We start from the raw sequence: 17459 nt of genomic DNA, 5'->3' as shown, positions 1-17459 counted from the left end.
AGCTGATTTGCAGCTCTTCATTTAGTACGGCGGGTGATGCAACTCTGCAGAGACGCTGAAAACATAAAAATAACCCTGAACAAGGCAGCGCTTTACACAAATAGAGCTCTAGGTAACATAGGCCTTTCAGCAACCTATGTGTGTGTGTGGGGGGGGGGTAGTGACAAGCTCAGCCTCCATGCATCTACACTGATGGTTGACAGAAAGACAGACAATCTGTGCTCTCCATGATAACCTTGCAGTCTTTTTTTTTTTTTAAAGGGAAAAAAGACTGCGCAGCAGGTACTAAACTGAACCTGCTTGTGTTGAAATTCCCCAAATTGTTCCCAGAGGGTAGACCAGCTGCACGAGAGATGCCCCAGGACTTGTGGAATACAGCAAAACCCAGATGCCGTAATGACAGCATAATTCCACCTGAACTAGCACAACATTTCCCTCAAATGTCCAAAATCACCACCATCTGCAGACTGTGGCTGTCAGCTTGAATCACTCAACATCAGGGCTTCTCTCAGCCAGGAGGGGGCTGGCTCGTCAGGGAAACTGGCTGGCTCGTCAAGGAAACTGGCCTGTCTGAATTTGGGACCAAGTGTTCCTACCCGTTTTGAGTCATCGTGGGCAGGGATGTCCGAGAAGCAGTAATGGTGAAAGAGACCCATCTTCTGGTTGAGCAGGCAGTGGACGACATGAGCCCGTGCATTTTGCCACTTGATGAGTCGGACCAGCTCACGGTTCAGCGTCGTCCCTAGGTCCACCGACCAGTTATAGCTGTACAGGGTTACCTGCCACATAAACAAAGGAGAGCGATTTTGGTACTTTCATCTACACAATGTCATCAAAAGTAAATTCCCCCCCCTTTTTTTTCTCCCCAATTGTATCTGGCCAGTTACCCCACTCTTCCACGCTGTCCTGGTCACTGCTCCACCCCCTCTGCCGATCCCGGGAGGGCTGCAGACTACCACATATCTCCTCCGAAACATGTGGAGTCACCAGCCGCTTCTTTTCACCTGACAGTGAGGAGTTTCACCAGGGGGACGTAGCACGTGGGAGGATCACGCTATTCCCCCCAGTTTGCCCCCCCCCAAACAGGCACCCCGACTGACCAGAGGAGGTGCTAGTGCAGCGGCCAGGACACATACCCACACCCGGCTTCCCACCCACAGACACTAACAATTGTGTCTGTAGGGACGGCCGACCAAGCCGGAGGTAACACAGGGACTTGAACTGGTGATTCCCATGTTGGTAGGCAACGGAATAGACTGTCATGCTACCCGGATGCCGTCTATCAAAAGTAATTTTTAATTATCTGATTAGGTACTTTGGTTTGATATCTGTGTCTTTTGATAAGCTGTGTTGTCGTATACCAGAACTGTGGAAAAAACCTGCACATTCAAGTCTGTAGGAACGCTTCAGTGGTGCATCGACCAGAGTCCACACACCACAGGGTTGCAAGTAAGAATCTGACCGATTGGACAGACGGTGTCCCCATCAGGGCTCTATCAGTGTCAGTGTTAGTTCTGACACTCATGAAGCCCTGATGGGGCAAATGTCTGTCCAATGTGGACCTTTTTCTTTGCATTGTACAGCAAATCTGGCTTGATGCTTGCTGCATGACAAGCACAGGATTTCTAGTCTCACGACAGTCATGGCAATGACGGCAAGCGCTTTCTGAATACGAGAAGAGAATTGAAGCAGTTGAGTGAAAATACCCAAATAAGGTTTTATAAGAATTAAGGGCATTTTTCTAACTGGGGCTACAAGGGCGCTGCCCCACCTGGTGTTACATGGCAGAGGAGATTACTCTTAAATTAAGTTGAATAATAATTTCTTTGTTAAAAAATCCTTTAAAATTGTTTCTTGATAAAGAACTTGTAAGATAGGGTGGATTTCAAATGAAGATATGAATCCATCCATCATCCAAACCGCTTATCCTGCTCTCAGGGTCATGGGGATGCTGGAGTCTATCCCAGCAGTCATTGGGCGGCTGGCGGGGAGACACCCTGTATAGGCCGCCAGACCATCACAGGGCCCACACACACACACACACACACACACACACACACACACACACACACACACACACCCACCTAGGGACAATTTAGTACAGCCGATTCACCTGACCTACATGTCTTTGGACTGTGGGAGGAAACCGGAGCACCCGGAGGAAACCCACGCAGACACGGGGAGAACATGCAAACTCCACACAGAGGACGACCCGGGACGACCCCCCCAAGGTTGGACTACCCCGGGGCTCGAACCCAGGACCTTCCTGCTGTGAGTCGACTGCACTAACCACTGTGCCACCCCAAAGAGTCATTTGGAAACATTTACTTTAGTGCAAAGTATGCCCTTCTTTATACGACATCAATATGAAGATAAAACAATTAGGTGCTGTGCACAGTGGGATTGTAAATAGAAACACCGTTTATACAAGATAAAAAAGGCTTTTATAATGTGACAACTAGTTGAACTGCCCCACCTAGAGGTCAAACAGCCACTGGTAAGATGTTACAACTAGTTTTTCCACCAATAATATATTTCTTCTATGAATCATATACTGCCTAATAAAGAACACATGACTATTAAAAACCATTTTCTCGAATGCTGTAAACTGGGAAATGTGGTGATGCAATGGTATACAACAGTCACTGGCTTTTCTACTACTACTACTACTACTACTACTACTTTCGGCTGCTCCCGTTAGGGGTCGCCACAGCGGATTATCCGTTTCCATCTCTTCCTGTCCTCTGCATCTTCCTCTGTCACACCAGCCACCTGCATGTCCTCCCTCACCACATCCATAAACCTCCTCTTTGGCCTTCCTCTTCTCCTCTTCCCTGGCAGCTCCATATTCAGCATCCTTCTCCCAATATACCCAGCATCTCTCCTCCACACATGTCCAAACCATCTCAATCTTGCCTCTCTTGCTTTGTCTCCAAACCGTCCAACCTGAGCTGTCCCTCTAATATACTCGTTCCTAATCCTGTCCCCCTTCATCACTCCCAATGAAAATCTTATCATCTTCATCTCTGCCACCTCCAGCTGCACCTCCTGTCTTTTCATCAGTGCCACTGTCTTCAAACCATATAACATAGCTGGTCTCACTACCATCTATTAAACCTTCCCTTTAACTCTCGCTGGTACCCTTCTGTCACAAATCACTCCTGATGCTCTTCTCCACCCACTCCACCCTGCCTGCACTCTCTTCTTCACCTCTCTTCTGCACTCCCCGTTACTTTGGACAGTTGACCCCAAGTATTTAAACTCATACACCTCCATCACCTCTACTCCTTGCATCCTCACCATTCCACTGTCCTCCCTCTCATTCATGTATAGGTCTCTGTCTTGCTCCTACTGACTTTCATTCCTCTTCTCTCCAGTGCATACCTCCACCTCTTCAGGCTCTCCTCAACCTGCACCCTACTCTCACTACAGATCACAATGTCATCCGCAAACATCATAGTCCACAGAGACTCCTGCCTGATCTTGTCTGTCAACCTGTCCATCACCATTGCAAACAAGAAAGGGCTCAGAGCCGATCCTTGATGTAATCCCACCTCCACCTTTAACCCATCTGTCATTCCAACCACACACCTCACCACTGTCACACTGCCCTCATACATATCCTGCACCACTCCTACATACTTCTCTGCAACTCCCAACTTCCTCATACAATACCACACCTCCTCTCTCGGCACCCTGTCATATGCTTTCTCTAAATCTACAAAGACACAATGCAACTCCTTCTGACCTTCTCTATACTTCTCCATCAACATTCTCAAAGCAAACATCACATCTGTGGTGCTCTTTCGTGGCATGAAACCATACTGCTGCTGCTGCTGATCATCACCTCTCCTCTTAACCTAGCTTCTATTACTCTTTCCCAAATCTTCATGCTGTGGCTGATCAACTTTATACCTCTGTAGTTGCTACAGTTCTGCAAGTCACCCTAATTCTTGAGAACAAGTTAATTAGCCTCTAGCTATGCAGTGCTATAGCAACAGGAATGACATTATATAGATGGACTACATAGCATTACCAACATATCAGTATTCCATATCTTCCTGTAATTGCCATTTTAAAATATGCAAGAGTCTCCTCTTTTCCTCACCTAAGGTGCTATTCAGGGTTTTAATGATCAGGGAGAGAAATAATGTCAATACTGGATGGATATTCATGAGATAGAGCATGTTCAGAGTGCAGTTTTACAACATTCAACACAACTGTGATTCAGCCAGACAATTTGACTCCCATCTGAATTCAAGGTAGTTGCTAAATCTTCTGAACAACAGCACTCACTCTGTCACATCTAAACAGCTTCTACATCTCAGCTCACCTTTTTTTCTACGATGGCGATAAGCAGGAATCTCTGGCGCGGGGCCAGTCCCCCCCAGGCCTGCCCGGGGCTGAGCCAGTCACTCTGCTCAAGAGCCTCAAATCGCTGGAAGCCCTTATGAGCTGGAAAGACAAGGGGGAATGCTGAGCCAGAGCACACTGCAGATGTCAGTGTCAACACACACACGGTGCTAAGGCAAGCCCTTCAGTGTAGAAATCTCAGAAGCTTCTAAAACTTTTTCAGCTGCTTTTTACCATAAAGAGTCACTAAGCAGGAAACGATTTCCACCCAAACGACAAAAATCTTGCTCTGCATGCACAGAATGGGAAGTAGGTGGCTTTTTAAAAATGGTTGTGGTGGTGTGTGTGTGTGTGTGTGTGAGCGGGGGGGGGGGGTTGATTGGGGGGGGGGGGATAAAATTTTGTCACTGGAACCAGGAAGGCAGAAAGGTAGAAACATTTGCTGCACCTTTTTTCCTCTTTTTTCTGTAGCAAATTTAACAAGTGACCTTGGTGCACCCACAAGAGACGTAGCAGCCACTCCCAGGAGGAGACACGAGCTGCCATGAGCTGTGGCCACGAGCTGCGGCCATGAGCTGCCGTGAGCTGTGGCCACGAGCTGCCATAAGCGGTGGACACAAGCTGCCACGAGCAGTGGACACAAGCTGCCGTGAGCGGTGGACACAAGCTGCCTTGAGCTGTGGCCACAAGCTGCCGTGAGCGGTGGACACAAGCTGCCGTGAGCGGTGGACACAAGCTGCCACGAGCTGTGGCCACGAGCTGCCGTGAGCGGTGGCCACGAGCTGCCACGAGCGGTGGAAGTGGAGCTGATGTCAGCAGACGTGTGCAGTATGTGTCAACTCTTTGGCACTGCACAAGGATGGGTTGTGGATAGCGTTCACATTAACTGTAAAAACCCACACCATCTAAAGGGAGGTCTATGTTAAAGACCTCAAGACATCTCACATGGGGCAGATCTGGGACAGATGCCACTCATGACTTGAACTCAGTTTGATCCTGTGATGGTGAAATTGTGCCATGGCTACAGATGAAAAATACTGAAGGACGACTTGGTGTCACTCGTTCCATATCCATGTATTATCTGCCCCGTGAGGCCGAGTGCAGGCGGAGGGCCATGCAGTCTCTGTTGTAGTCCAAGCTTAGTAGTGACAGAGACCAACTCTCCACGTTTGAGTATTTCCCAATTGTTCTTTTCTCTTTTTATACATTTTTCTTCTTTTCTTTTTTTCTTTTTGGATTTTTCTGCCCAATTGCACCTGTACAATCACACCACTCTTCCGAGCCATCCCGGTCTCTGCTCCACCCCCTCTGCTGATCCGGGGAGGGCTGCAGACTACCATGTCTCCTCTGATACATGTGGAGTCGCCAACTGCTTCTTTTCACCTGACAGTGAGGAGTTTCACCAGGGGGATGTAGCGCATGGGAGGATCACACTATTCCCACGAGTCCCCCCCCCGACCAGGCGCCCCAACTGACCAGAGGAGGTGCTAGTGCAGCGACCAGGACACATACCAACATCTGGCTTCCTCCCGCAGACACGGCCAATTGTGTCTGTAGGGACACCCGGCCAAGCCGGAGGCAACATGGGGATTTGAAGCGGCGATCCCTGTGTTGGTAGGCAGCAGAATAGACCGCCACGCCACCCGGACGCCCCCTCTGTTCATTATTTGATGCCCTTTTGCAAAGTCTGCTTTGTGTTGCATGCTAAACAAAGGTGGTTGTTTTGATTTGTAATGATGATCATAATTACAACACACAGGGTGGGTTACTGGAGGGAACTGCAGGTAATCCATATGACTTGTTAGGGCTCTTAAATGGAAACAAATAAAAGACAATAAGACATCCCATCACCAGCATCACTATGTAGGGCCTCAAAGGCAGACTTACGTGTAAACCTATTTAGCACAGGGGTGTTTTCTTCGTCTGAACTGTCTTCTGTGGGCAAAGAGATGGTACGGACAGCAAGGCAGCACTAACAGTGACGCACACACACAGCTCTACACACACTCAGCTCAGAGAGACGCTTGCAAAAGAACACAAGTATGTTAGACTGTGGTAAAAAAGGGTACTGATAAGCATGAGCAGCAAAATAAATAAATAAATATATAAAAAAAGAAAACTAGAACAAAAAACATCACAGCATAGTTGCGAGAAGAGATGTTACAAGCTGAGTCACAAAACACACATGCTCTGAATGATCATTTCTACGCTCCTCTGCAGATGACGTCAAGTCTCCTAGAGAAAGCTGTTCATGGTGAAATATTAGAGGCGTAAGTCACTTTGGCAAATTACATCTCAACAATGGCTCATCTAGGAGCTCATTATGGGCCTCATCCATCTGTCGCTTGAGTTCTCACACACCCGTGGACTGTTTCAGCCCAGAGGTTTGTCTCACGTGCAGAACCCGGTAACCAACGCAGCTTGACTGATTGATTGAACCCTGAATTTAACCGCCAAGAGGCTAACGCTGATGTTTTGGCAAGCCCGGGTGATGGCTCGCTGCAAGAGGTAGACAATAGATGTTAGGGGGAAGGAATTATAAAAAATCATTAGGCCTTGCTGCAGACTGGCAGACAACCCTGACAGCTATAAAAGTCCATGGGTGTGTAAGAACACATTTATAAGTACAAACGACTTATGAACGAGGCCCGCTGTCACCACCAGTTTTTTCCCTCCTCCTATTTAAAGATAATTTTTTGGCATTTTTCACCTTTTTATTAGACAGTGACAGTGAAGAGGCAGACAGGAAATGATAGAGAGAGAGAGAGAAAGGGGTATGACATGCAACAAAGGTCACCGGCTGGAATCGAACTGGCGACGGTTGCGACCATGTGGCATGTGCTGTAACCGTTCGGCTATGGCGATGCCCCCTCCTCCTGTTTAGTTTTGAGAATATGACTTAAAAATATTTCTCCATGTACATACTGTACATAAACACAGCGGTCTAATTTAGCCTGCGTGTCTGTTTGTTTTGTCTTCGTGTGATGGCTGGGAGAGCTGGCGCTGGATTGGCTGGGGGAGCTTGGTCTGCTGCTTCCTTTGGGCCCAGGGACCACGGCCCTGACTGGAGCTGCACTTGAGGAGGTAACACCAGGGGTAGTCTGACAGGACATGGAGGCGGGGCAGGCTAAGCTAACTGCTAGCCCACGCAGACCGGCGGTTCCGACAGTCATCCTGGCTGGCGTTCGGTCTCTGGGCGGGGGAATTTCTGGACTGTGTTGCACTGAGGGGACTGTGTTGTTAACTGTTTGTGTTGTTTTGCTTTGTTCTCTCTGTTTTTGTATGTTTTTGGTGGTGTTGTTTTTGGGCATTTCGGATGTGTGCTTTTGTCTTTGTGTCGCACTGCTGTGGACTGGGGGAAACGAAATTTTGTTTCTTTTGTGTGCGCAAGTACATGAAAGAAATGGCAATAAATTGTTCCTGATTCCTGAGGTGAGTCTTGTATTCTTCTCCGTTCTGTTGTCAGGGTGGAAACGTACTTCATAGTCTTGTAAAAACATGGGTGAGTGTGATTTTGGACAGTAAGGAGACGGACATGCAGTCAGTTTATGCTCACATTTATACACGGCACCGAACCGTCTGGTGAGCCGTGTTTTAGATTTCTGGTTCTGATACTGCTGTATCTAGTTAATTTAAGCGGATGTGGAAAGCAGAGAGGGAAAAAAAGCTAACAAGCAACAATTTTAACTATAAATTCAAGCAGCACATAAAATCATGGAGAATGCAAACTGAAAGATGACAGTCAGTGGTGTGTCTAGAAGCTCATACTGCATACTCATACCACACAGCAGCTATCAGGAGTCTGCCACGGTAAAATCATCTGACGTTTAAAGCACCAGAAGAACATATAAATCTAACTGCAATGTAAATATAAACATAATATAAATCTAACTTTTTTATAATATAAATTTAATATAAATTAGATATAAATTTAATAAAAAATTGCATTAAAATTACATTAAATTATAAATATAAATTTAAATTAATTTTTTAAATTCAATATAAATTAAAATTAAAATATAAATTTAATATAAATCATTATATCATAAATTTAATACACATTTAATATACATTTAATATTAAAATGTAATCTAAATTAAAATCAAATTATAAATTTAATATGAATTTAATATAAATTACTTTTATAATATAAATTTAATATAAATTTTGGTAACACTTTAGCATGGGGAACATAAAAAAACTTAATTACTAGCGAATTAATAATGATCAAGATGTCACTTTAGTATGGGGAACATATTCTAAGTAACAAAAACTTAATTTACAGTAATTTAACACTATTAACACTTGTAGTTTTGTGTTTTGTTATGTAAGCACAGACCATATTCATTAAGTGTTAGTAAGGGAGAATAACTCTTCTTGTGGTACTACCACCTTATAAAGTCCATACTAAGCAAAGCATATTGAGATGGTACTACTAATAAGCAATAATTCTGAGGTTATAGAGGGAAAACTCATAGTTAATGGCTTACTGGTTGTATAATAAGGCCATGCAGAATAAGGCATTAATGAGTACGTAATAATGACCAATTAAGAGCCACTATGTTGCTAATTTGCATGCTAATAAGCACCTAATTAATGGTGACTACGTTCCCCATACTAAAGTGTTACCTAAATTTTTATAACAAAAAATGTTTTATAATATAAATTTTAAATATTGTGAAACCTTAAACGTAACCATCCATCCATTATCCAAAGCGCTTATCCTGCTCTCAGGGTCGCGGGGATGCTGGAGCCTATCCCAGCAGTCATTGGGCAGCAGGCGAGGAGACACCCTGGACAGGCCGCCAGGCCCCAATGTGTAAATCAATATCGTATTTCAAAAGGAGAATCTGATCCACAAGAGGTTATTCCTACTTGACTGAATTCTATATGCTATTCATGAACGAGACTTTACATCTGACGCACATTTGAGACGCAGTGTGCAGCAATTTCTGTCTCATCTGCATCACTAAGTCAGATTTTTATTCAGACAAGCTTCATCTAAAAGTTAACGATGAACACAGTATAATCTGCAGGCAGAGAGGAAAACGAGACAGAAATAAATCATGCATGTGTTGAGTAAAAACTCCTAAAACTGTGTCACGTTTATCAAACCAGTAGATTTGCTCTGGAACACTGTAGCTGTGACGGGACATGTGCAACTTCTGCTTTTGTTGGCTGTTATCTTTTTATAGTGTAAAGCCAATAGCTCCCCTATTAGTAAATTAGATACACCATCACCTAAATAACGCCACAAAATGCAAACCATTTCTATCAAATAATATGAATAAAAATGCTGAATCACAAAATAGAATTGATGGTTATCAATAATATCTCTACGGTTGTGCCTGACCTGGTGCCGTGTTTATTATAATGGAACCGAGCAGCTGCTAAAGCATCACATCTTTACTGTTCATGATATAACTCTTAACCGTCATCACCTGGCCACATGTGACAAGAGCCGACTCCTTGACAGGAAAAAAAGCTGTTGTTTTTGGAATTGACAGTATTTAAATGTGGCACAGGCTTTTAGTCTCACGTTTTCATTCAACACTTGACCAGCTGTGTCGCGGTGATTTGAGTTGTGTATACATACACAGACGGGGACAAATTAGAGGGAAAACCATCCGGAGATGGCGGTACCAACTCTTTCAATACTTTTTTCTCTTTGGGTGTGCTTTCTCTTGCTCCGTCATCCCCGTCTTCATCTTTGGACACCGCTCAATTCCTTTCCAGGCGCAAGGAAAGCCTTGAACGACCCATTACATCAAACCTAACACTACGTGAGTGTGATTTCTGGGTTCTATTGTGTGTTCCGTAAAAAAGTGAATCAATTTTTAGTATAATATTTCACATGTTCACAGCTTAAGTCATTATAGTCATGTACAGAAGATGACAACAGCATCTTTGTTGTCATCTCCCCTGCACAATACTTCATTCCTCACTGTGGCTACAGTGAATACTTATAGTGAATACTTAGTCAATACTTATAGTGAATACTTAGTCAATACTTAGTGAATACTTATACACCGGATGGTGGAAGATGCAGCAAGCTAACTGCACTGCATCAAAGGCTGTCATTAAAGAGCAACTTTAATTTGCTGACATCTACAGGGATGCTGCTGTACCAAAGAACCAGCACTGACAGTACAACAGTACTACTGACAATTGTCAGTGATGGCTCTGTCTGTCATTGCAGACAGGTGTGTTGCTACACCTAAATCAAACTGATAAATTGTTTATTTATTTGGACCCCCCCCAATTCCCCCCCCCCCAATTTCCTCCCCAATTGTATCTGGCCAATTACCCCACTCTGCCGTCGCTGCTCCAGCCCCTCTGCCAATCCGGGGAGGGCTGCAGACTACCACATGTCTCTTCCCATACATGTGGAGTCGCCAGCCGCTTCTTTTTACCTGACAGTGAGGAGTTTCACCAGGGGGACGCAGCGCGTGGGAGGATCACGTTACTCCCCCCAGTCCCTCCCCCCCGAACAGGCGCCCCAACTGACCAGAGGAGGCGCTACTGCAGCAACCAGGACACATACATCTGGCTTCCCACTCGCAGACACGGTCAATTGTGTCTGTAGGATGCCCGACCAAGCCGGAGGTAACACGGGGATTCAAACCTGTGATCCCCATGTTGGTAGGCAATGGAACAGACCACTACGCCAGCCGGATGGCCAAACCGATCCATTATAAATGTTAGTAGCTGCAACTGTGTTTATCCTGCTATGCTAACATCACAGAGCAACAAGAGCGACCTGCCCTGTTTTAACCTTTACATGGTTTTGAACCCGCAGGTGTCAGCAGACTCAGTAACATGGTCCAGGGTTACGCTCACAAAACAAGGCGCAAAGCAGTACCAGGAGGACAAATAATGGGGGCACAAGTATAAATTGTGGTTCAACTGGGGGGGTAAACTGACAACTTTCAAAGTGTCACTGCAAGTGGTGCAGATGTTGAGTGCAGCAGGAAGCGTAGCACATTAGCGGTTCGATACCGAGGTGAATACAGAAGAACTGCTCTGACAGATACCTTGCTCTGTGCTGCAGTGCCACTGGCAGAAGTTCCGCCCGATGAGGATGAAGCTCCTTGTAGTGGCAGGAGGTTGGCTGAGGTGTTGGACAAGAGGCAACGGAACAAAGGTTTCTACAGTTTGAGGAAAACTAGAGATAAAAAAGAGGTTACGAAGATTTATGGTGGAGATTTGGATGAGAATTAATTTTGGAAAGATTGTAAAAAAAAAAAAAAAAAAAAAAATCAATTAATTTTTTAAGCTTATCGATATGAATGTGACACTCTGTGCGGAAATGCCTCACCTTGTTTTTTCAAACACCTTCACTGTAGTGTCACTGGCCAGAGAACTGACCAGGTTGACCATCTCTGTCAAGATAGAAGGCAAGAGGAACAGTGAGGCTATCTCAGCCGTGCACTGCTGGATGGAGGGGCAACCTTTATCACCAGGAAGAGAGGACAGGCAGAGAAGCAGAGAATTACATGCACGCTGTCTCTGGGGAACTAAAACTTCTTACCAAGAGGACAAACACACTTTCTGTTAGCCTTCATCTCCACTCTGGCACAGATGAAGGCTGCAAAAGGACCAACTCACCCAGTTTGGCCATGAAAGTGATCCATGGCTGGCAGGTGATGTGGTAGACAGGGTGCAGAGTGCCAACGTCCCCTTCCTCCAGCTGAGACGCCTGCCTCCTAGACAATCACAGACACAGACAACAACACCTGCAGTCAGATCTAACTACACAGCTGAACCACCTGAAACCTCAGTCACAACTGAGACGCCTGCCTCCTAGACAATCACAGACACAGACAACAACACCTGCAGTCAGACCTAACTACACAGCTGAACCACCTGAAACCTCAGCCACAACTGAGACGCCTACATCAGTCACATGTCCCCCATCACTACCTGTGACTTCACAGTATAAGAAGACTAACCTGTCCTTTTTCACATCCTCCCTGGTGAACTTGATGTGGCGTCCACAGAGTTAATATGGTCGGTGAAATGTGCTACATCCTGAGATTTAATGTTAACCCAGGTGTCGTCCACAAATCTGAACCAACCAAAACAGTGTCTTTTCATGGGCTGTCTTTCAAATGAACACCTACACTGTTAATAAATCTACCATGTTGCAAATACTGTACTGTAAATGTTGTATATACTGTACAGTACATGTTGTACATGCTTGTGGGTATAGTGTATATACTTTAATGTACATGTTGTATATACTGTACTGTACATATTGTATATATACTGAACTGTACATGTCGTATATATTGTACTGTGAATGTTGTAGTGCATATACTGTACTTTACATGTTGTATATACTGTACTGTACATTTTGTATATACTGAACTGTATGCTGTATATACTGTGGGTATAGTGTATGTACTGTACTGTACATGTTGTACATACTGTACTGTACATCTTGCATGCACTGTACTGTACATGTTGTAGATACTGAACTGTACATATTGTATGTACTGTACTGTACATACTGAACTATACATGTTGTACATACTGTACTGTACATGTTGTATGCACTGTAGTGTACATGTTGTATATACTGAACTGTACATATTGTGTGTACTGTACATACTGTACTGTACATGTTGTATGTACTGTACTGTATGTGTTGTATATACTGAACTGTACATATTGTATGTACTGTACTGCACATACTGTACTGTACATGTTGTATGTACTGTACTGTACGTGTTGTATATACGGAACTGTACATATTGTATGTACTGCACATACTGTTCTGTACATACTGCACTGTACATGTTGTATGCACTGTTGTGTACATGTTGTATATACTGAACTGTACATATTGTGTGTACTGTACATACTGTACTGTACATGTTGTATGTACTGTATGTGTTGTATATACTGAACTGTACATATTTTATGTACTGTACTGTACATACTGTACATGTTGTATGTACTGTACTGTACGTGTTGTATATACTGAACTGTACATATTATATGTACTGTACATACTGTACTGTACATGTTGTACATACTGCACTGTACATGTTGTATGCACTGTTGTGTACATGTTGTATATACTGAACTGTACATATTGTATGTACTGTACTGTACATACTGTACTGTACCTGTTGTATATACTGTACTGTACATTGTACATATACTGGTACACTGTCATGTACATCTACCTCAGACATGTATGTAAGTAAGCTGCTAACATGTATTTCAGCATCTCTGATATATTCTCTGCACCACTGCACCTTATTGCCTCTTATTTCACCTGTATAAGTCAATGCGTGTGTATATACTATGTGAAGACGGTTGTGTATTAGTGTTGTTATTCAATGTTAAGTACACTGAGAGAGGAACAGGAACACTTGGTCATTTCACTTCACGCACTTGGGTACGTGAAATGCCGTTTCCCCCAGTCCACAGCAGTATAACACAAAGACAAAAATACATCCAGAAACTACAAGAACACACATGTCCAAACTAACACACAAAAAAAAATCACAGTCCAGGGGAACGAGCGCCAGCCAGGATGACTGTCGGAACTGCCGGTCTGCATGGGCTAGCAGTTAGCTTAACCTGCCCCGCCTCCACATCCTATCAGACCGCCTTGGTGTTTCCTCCTCGGGTGCAGCTCCAGGCAGGGGCCGTGGTCCCCAGGCCCACCGGACGAAGCAGACCAGGCTCTCTCAGCCGATCCAGCACCAGACCTCCAGCCAGACACCCTCAACACACCTCCCCACACTCCTCACGGCGACATCAAAAACACCAGTCAACGCCAGGAGAGGCTGCTGCCAGACTGCCCTCGGTGTTATCGGAACTGCCAGTCTGCATGGGCTAGCAGTTAGCTTAGCCTGCCCCGCGCTCCCAGCCGATCCAGCACCAGCTCTCCCAGCCATCAAACGAAGACAAAACGTAGACGCAGACGTAGACAAAGACACTGCATGGACAGTACTGGGTGAGGCCGCCGCAAATGTGAATTCGCACCGCCATCTTCCCACACCGGCATTGGGCGAGGCCACTGCAAAGGCGAATTCGTGCAGCCATCTTACCACACCGCCATGTAACCACAGTTGAATTCCATGTAATGTGCAAACCTACATGGCCAATAAACATGATTCTGATTTTCTGCCTGAAAAAATTACTTTCATAGCATGACAATCATTTTTAAACTGATATTTCAAGATACATGCATTTTCTTGTACACAGGAAAATGCACATTTATAGCTGGAATTTATATATATATATATATATATATATCTCACACACCTTTGGGCCTGTTCTAGTTCCACAGCCACAGCTCTTTCCTGGCTCCACTGCTGCTTGACGTTCTCGGTTTTGTGCCTCCTGCGTGCAGCTCGACCCTCCTCCCCTTTCTCCTGGACGATGTCATCAGTGGTCTTCGGGCTGCCCAGTTCCGATGAATCAGGTTTGCTCTGTAGGCACATGACAGTTATACCGTTTAGGTCAGAGGCGGCCAAACACGGCCTCTCTCTGAATGAATGAATTCTGCACATACCAATCAACGTGCAGCGCACCACACCACAACAAACCGTCACATGTCACAACATGGAAGCACCATGTGAAGCTGTAGGTATTTGATGTGCGATGAACAGTTTATTTAAGGGCAACACAGAGTGTAACCTTCCATACAAGGAAAATCTTTTGCTTTTTTGGATTCCCCCCCTCCTTTTTTTTTCTTCTCCCAATTGTACCCGTCCAATTACCCCACTCTTCTGAGCCATCCCAGTCGCTGCTCCACCCCCTCTGCTGATCCGGGGAGGGCTGCAGACTACCGCATGCCTCCTCCCATACATGTGGAGTCACCAGCCGCTTCTTTTCAACTGACAGTGAGGAGTTTCACCGGGGGGAAGTAGCGTGTGGGAGGATCACGCTATTTCCCCCAATTCCCCCTCCCCTCCAAACAGGCACCCTGACCGACCAGAGGAGGCGCTAGACCAGGACTCATACTCACATCCAGCTTCCCACCTGCAGACACAGCTAATTGTGTCTGTAGGGACACCCGAGCAAGCTGGCGGTAACACGGGGATTCGAACCGGCGATCCCTGTGCTGGTAGGCAACGGAATAGACAGCCACGCTACCCAGACGCCCCGACACCTAAAATCTTTAATGAATTTCAGAGAACTCACCAATATCTCCCAGAAGCTGCGGCGGGTGCTTCTGCCAGTGGGTGTGGTGGATTCTGGAGTGCTGGACCCTGTTGTGGGGGTGGTCCCGGGAACTTGGATTAAGGTGATGGGAGAGGGGCTGGGTTTTAACATCCGAGAGCCACTATGCTGCCTAGGACTATCCTTTACATCCTTTACTTCAGCCGAAGGACTCAGCGGTCCTACAGAAAATACCGGAGAGAGAACATGAAAACCTGAACGGGTCAAGACAAAAGTGACAAGGCACAACTGGTAAGAAAGAAATAAGCACGCAAATAATTAGACCTCATCTGACCTTTAGTGTCTTCTTTTTGACCTTTTGTTGGCGTGCAGAACACTCCCACGCAGAGAGGATTGGGCAAGACCCTCAGCTCCATGATGACATCACAGAGGGCGTGTCGCAGAGCGCCGCAGAGCTTGTCGCTGAGCTGCAGGGGGCTGATGTTGCCTTGCTCCCAGACTTCAAAACGGACACGCATCTGCGGCCCTGTCACCAAAAAGGGCAGCGCTGAGTGATGAGCGGCGCACCCAGCTTGCGCCTGACACACTTGGCTGTTCACTGCGGTTTAGTTAAAAGATGCAGTCTGTCCCGGCGTACATACGGCACTCAGATCAGGCTTTAATGAACCTGAGCCTGAAGAACTTTGGGCCAAAAGGAGCACCATGAGGATGGCTGTAACTTTAAAGCCCAGAGCTGATCATTTTTACCCCAAATACATGGAAACTGAACCATATCATTTCCCACGAAGTGCTCCAATATGAAGAAACACAATATGAGGGACGTTTAATTAACACCATTATACTGACAAGTCTCCCAAATTAAGTTAATTTGGATTGATAGGACTGTTATGCGGTGTCACGCTGACAAACACACCCCCAATTCTAACAGAGGGTGGAAGGAAAACCTGTCTCACAATAACCTTCATTACCCAGGCATACGTAGGAGTTCATCTGAAGGTGATTTAACATTTCATCCACATGTTCATTTAACAGCTCCTCTGTGACCCATGACTTGGCTTGTTTATCATTTAGTTAGCAGGCTGCAGTGACCTGTAGGTATGTTTCACCTGTGCAAAGAACCTGCACATATTGCTGCATGCACTGGTTTTTCTTAGGCCTCCTACAGACGGTGTGATGTGGGCCATCTCAGATGAAATATGACTAAACGTGGCGATATCTTTGGTCATGCCTACAGAACGGTGGTCCTACTGTGAGACCGGTTCAAAGACGGCCGTTATTAGTCTTGCGACCGAAGATAACCTGGGACAAAAGTCTGACAGAGTCAGAAATGTAGGACGACCGTCTCACAATGTGACTGCAGCTACGACCTACGTCTACTGACCAACCAATAGAAATGCAGCACAAAATGACGCACTGATCAACACCACACACAATCTTTGCTGGCGCTACACACAAATAAACACACTGTTAGCATCTGTGACCCAAATGCCATGGATTCAAGAAAACGAGCAAGAAAACGAGCTGCGGTGATTACTGAAAGGAATCGAGTCCTGCTTGGCGTCATGTTGCTCTACCAGCGGCGTAGACTGATCACGCGCGCTGATGTGGCACGCACGCTGATGACGTTTTTATGGAGTTGCGTCGTAGTCTGTGATTCAGTAGGAGTTGTCATCGTACAGTCTACATACATCACACTTGATGTCATACCCAAGTTTATCAGATCCATATCGCACCGTGTGGCTTGCAGTGAACTTACAGGACTGCTGAAATCACACCGTCTGTAGGAGGCTTCAGAGAATAAGCAGCATATAGACACCAGCAGTAAAATAAAACTGAAACATAGCCAGAGCTAGGCCCTGGTCATTTCTGTGGTCACCATATCAGAGCCATAACCTGGTCCCTTGGCGGCAGCTTCATAGTTACGGCTGCTATGCCAACGAATCTTTTCAATGTTACCTATG

The 17459-nt window shown here is 45.5% G+C and overlaps 1 protein-coding gene across 1 annotated transcript in view; it reads right to left on the bottom strand.

Moving 5' to 3' along the window:
- Positions 1 to 17459, bottom strand: part of LOC130109761 (KICSTOR complex protein SZT2) — a 223277-nt gene that overhangs the window by 53572 nt on the left and 152246 nt on the right. The window contains exons 4-11 of the mRNA XM_056276744.1: positions 15833 to 16024; positions 15520 to 15719; positions 14638 to 14804; positions 11962 to 12059; positions 11672 to 11804; positions 11388 to 11518; positions 4334 to 4455; positions 597 to 779 (exon numbers count right to left, since the gene is read on the bottom strand). Of these exons, the coding sequence (XP_056132719.1) occupies positions 597 to 779; positions 4334 to 4455; positions 11388 to 11518; positions 11672 to 11804; positions 11962 to 12059; positions 14638 to 14804; positions 15520 to 15719; positions 15833 to 16024 (1226 nt within the window). The remainder of the gene's footprint in view (positions 1 to 596; positions 780 to 4333; positions 4456 to 11387; positions 11519 to 11671; positions 11805 to 11961; positions 12060 to 14637; positions 14805 to 15519; positions 15720 to 15832; positions 16025 to 17459) is intronic.

Source organism: Lampris incognitus, chromosome 3, assembly GCF_029633865.1.
Source record: "Lampris incognitus isolate fLamInc1 chromosome 3, fLamInc1.hap2, whole genome shotgun sequence".
Taxonomy (NCBI): Eukaryota; Metazoa; Chordata; class Actinopteri; order Lampriformes; family Lampridae; genus Lampris; species Lampris incognitus.
Note: the sequence above shows the minus strand (reverse complement) of the source record. Positions and strands in the feature narration are given on the sequence as shown.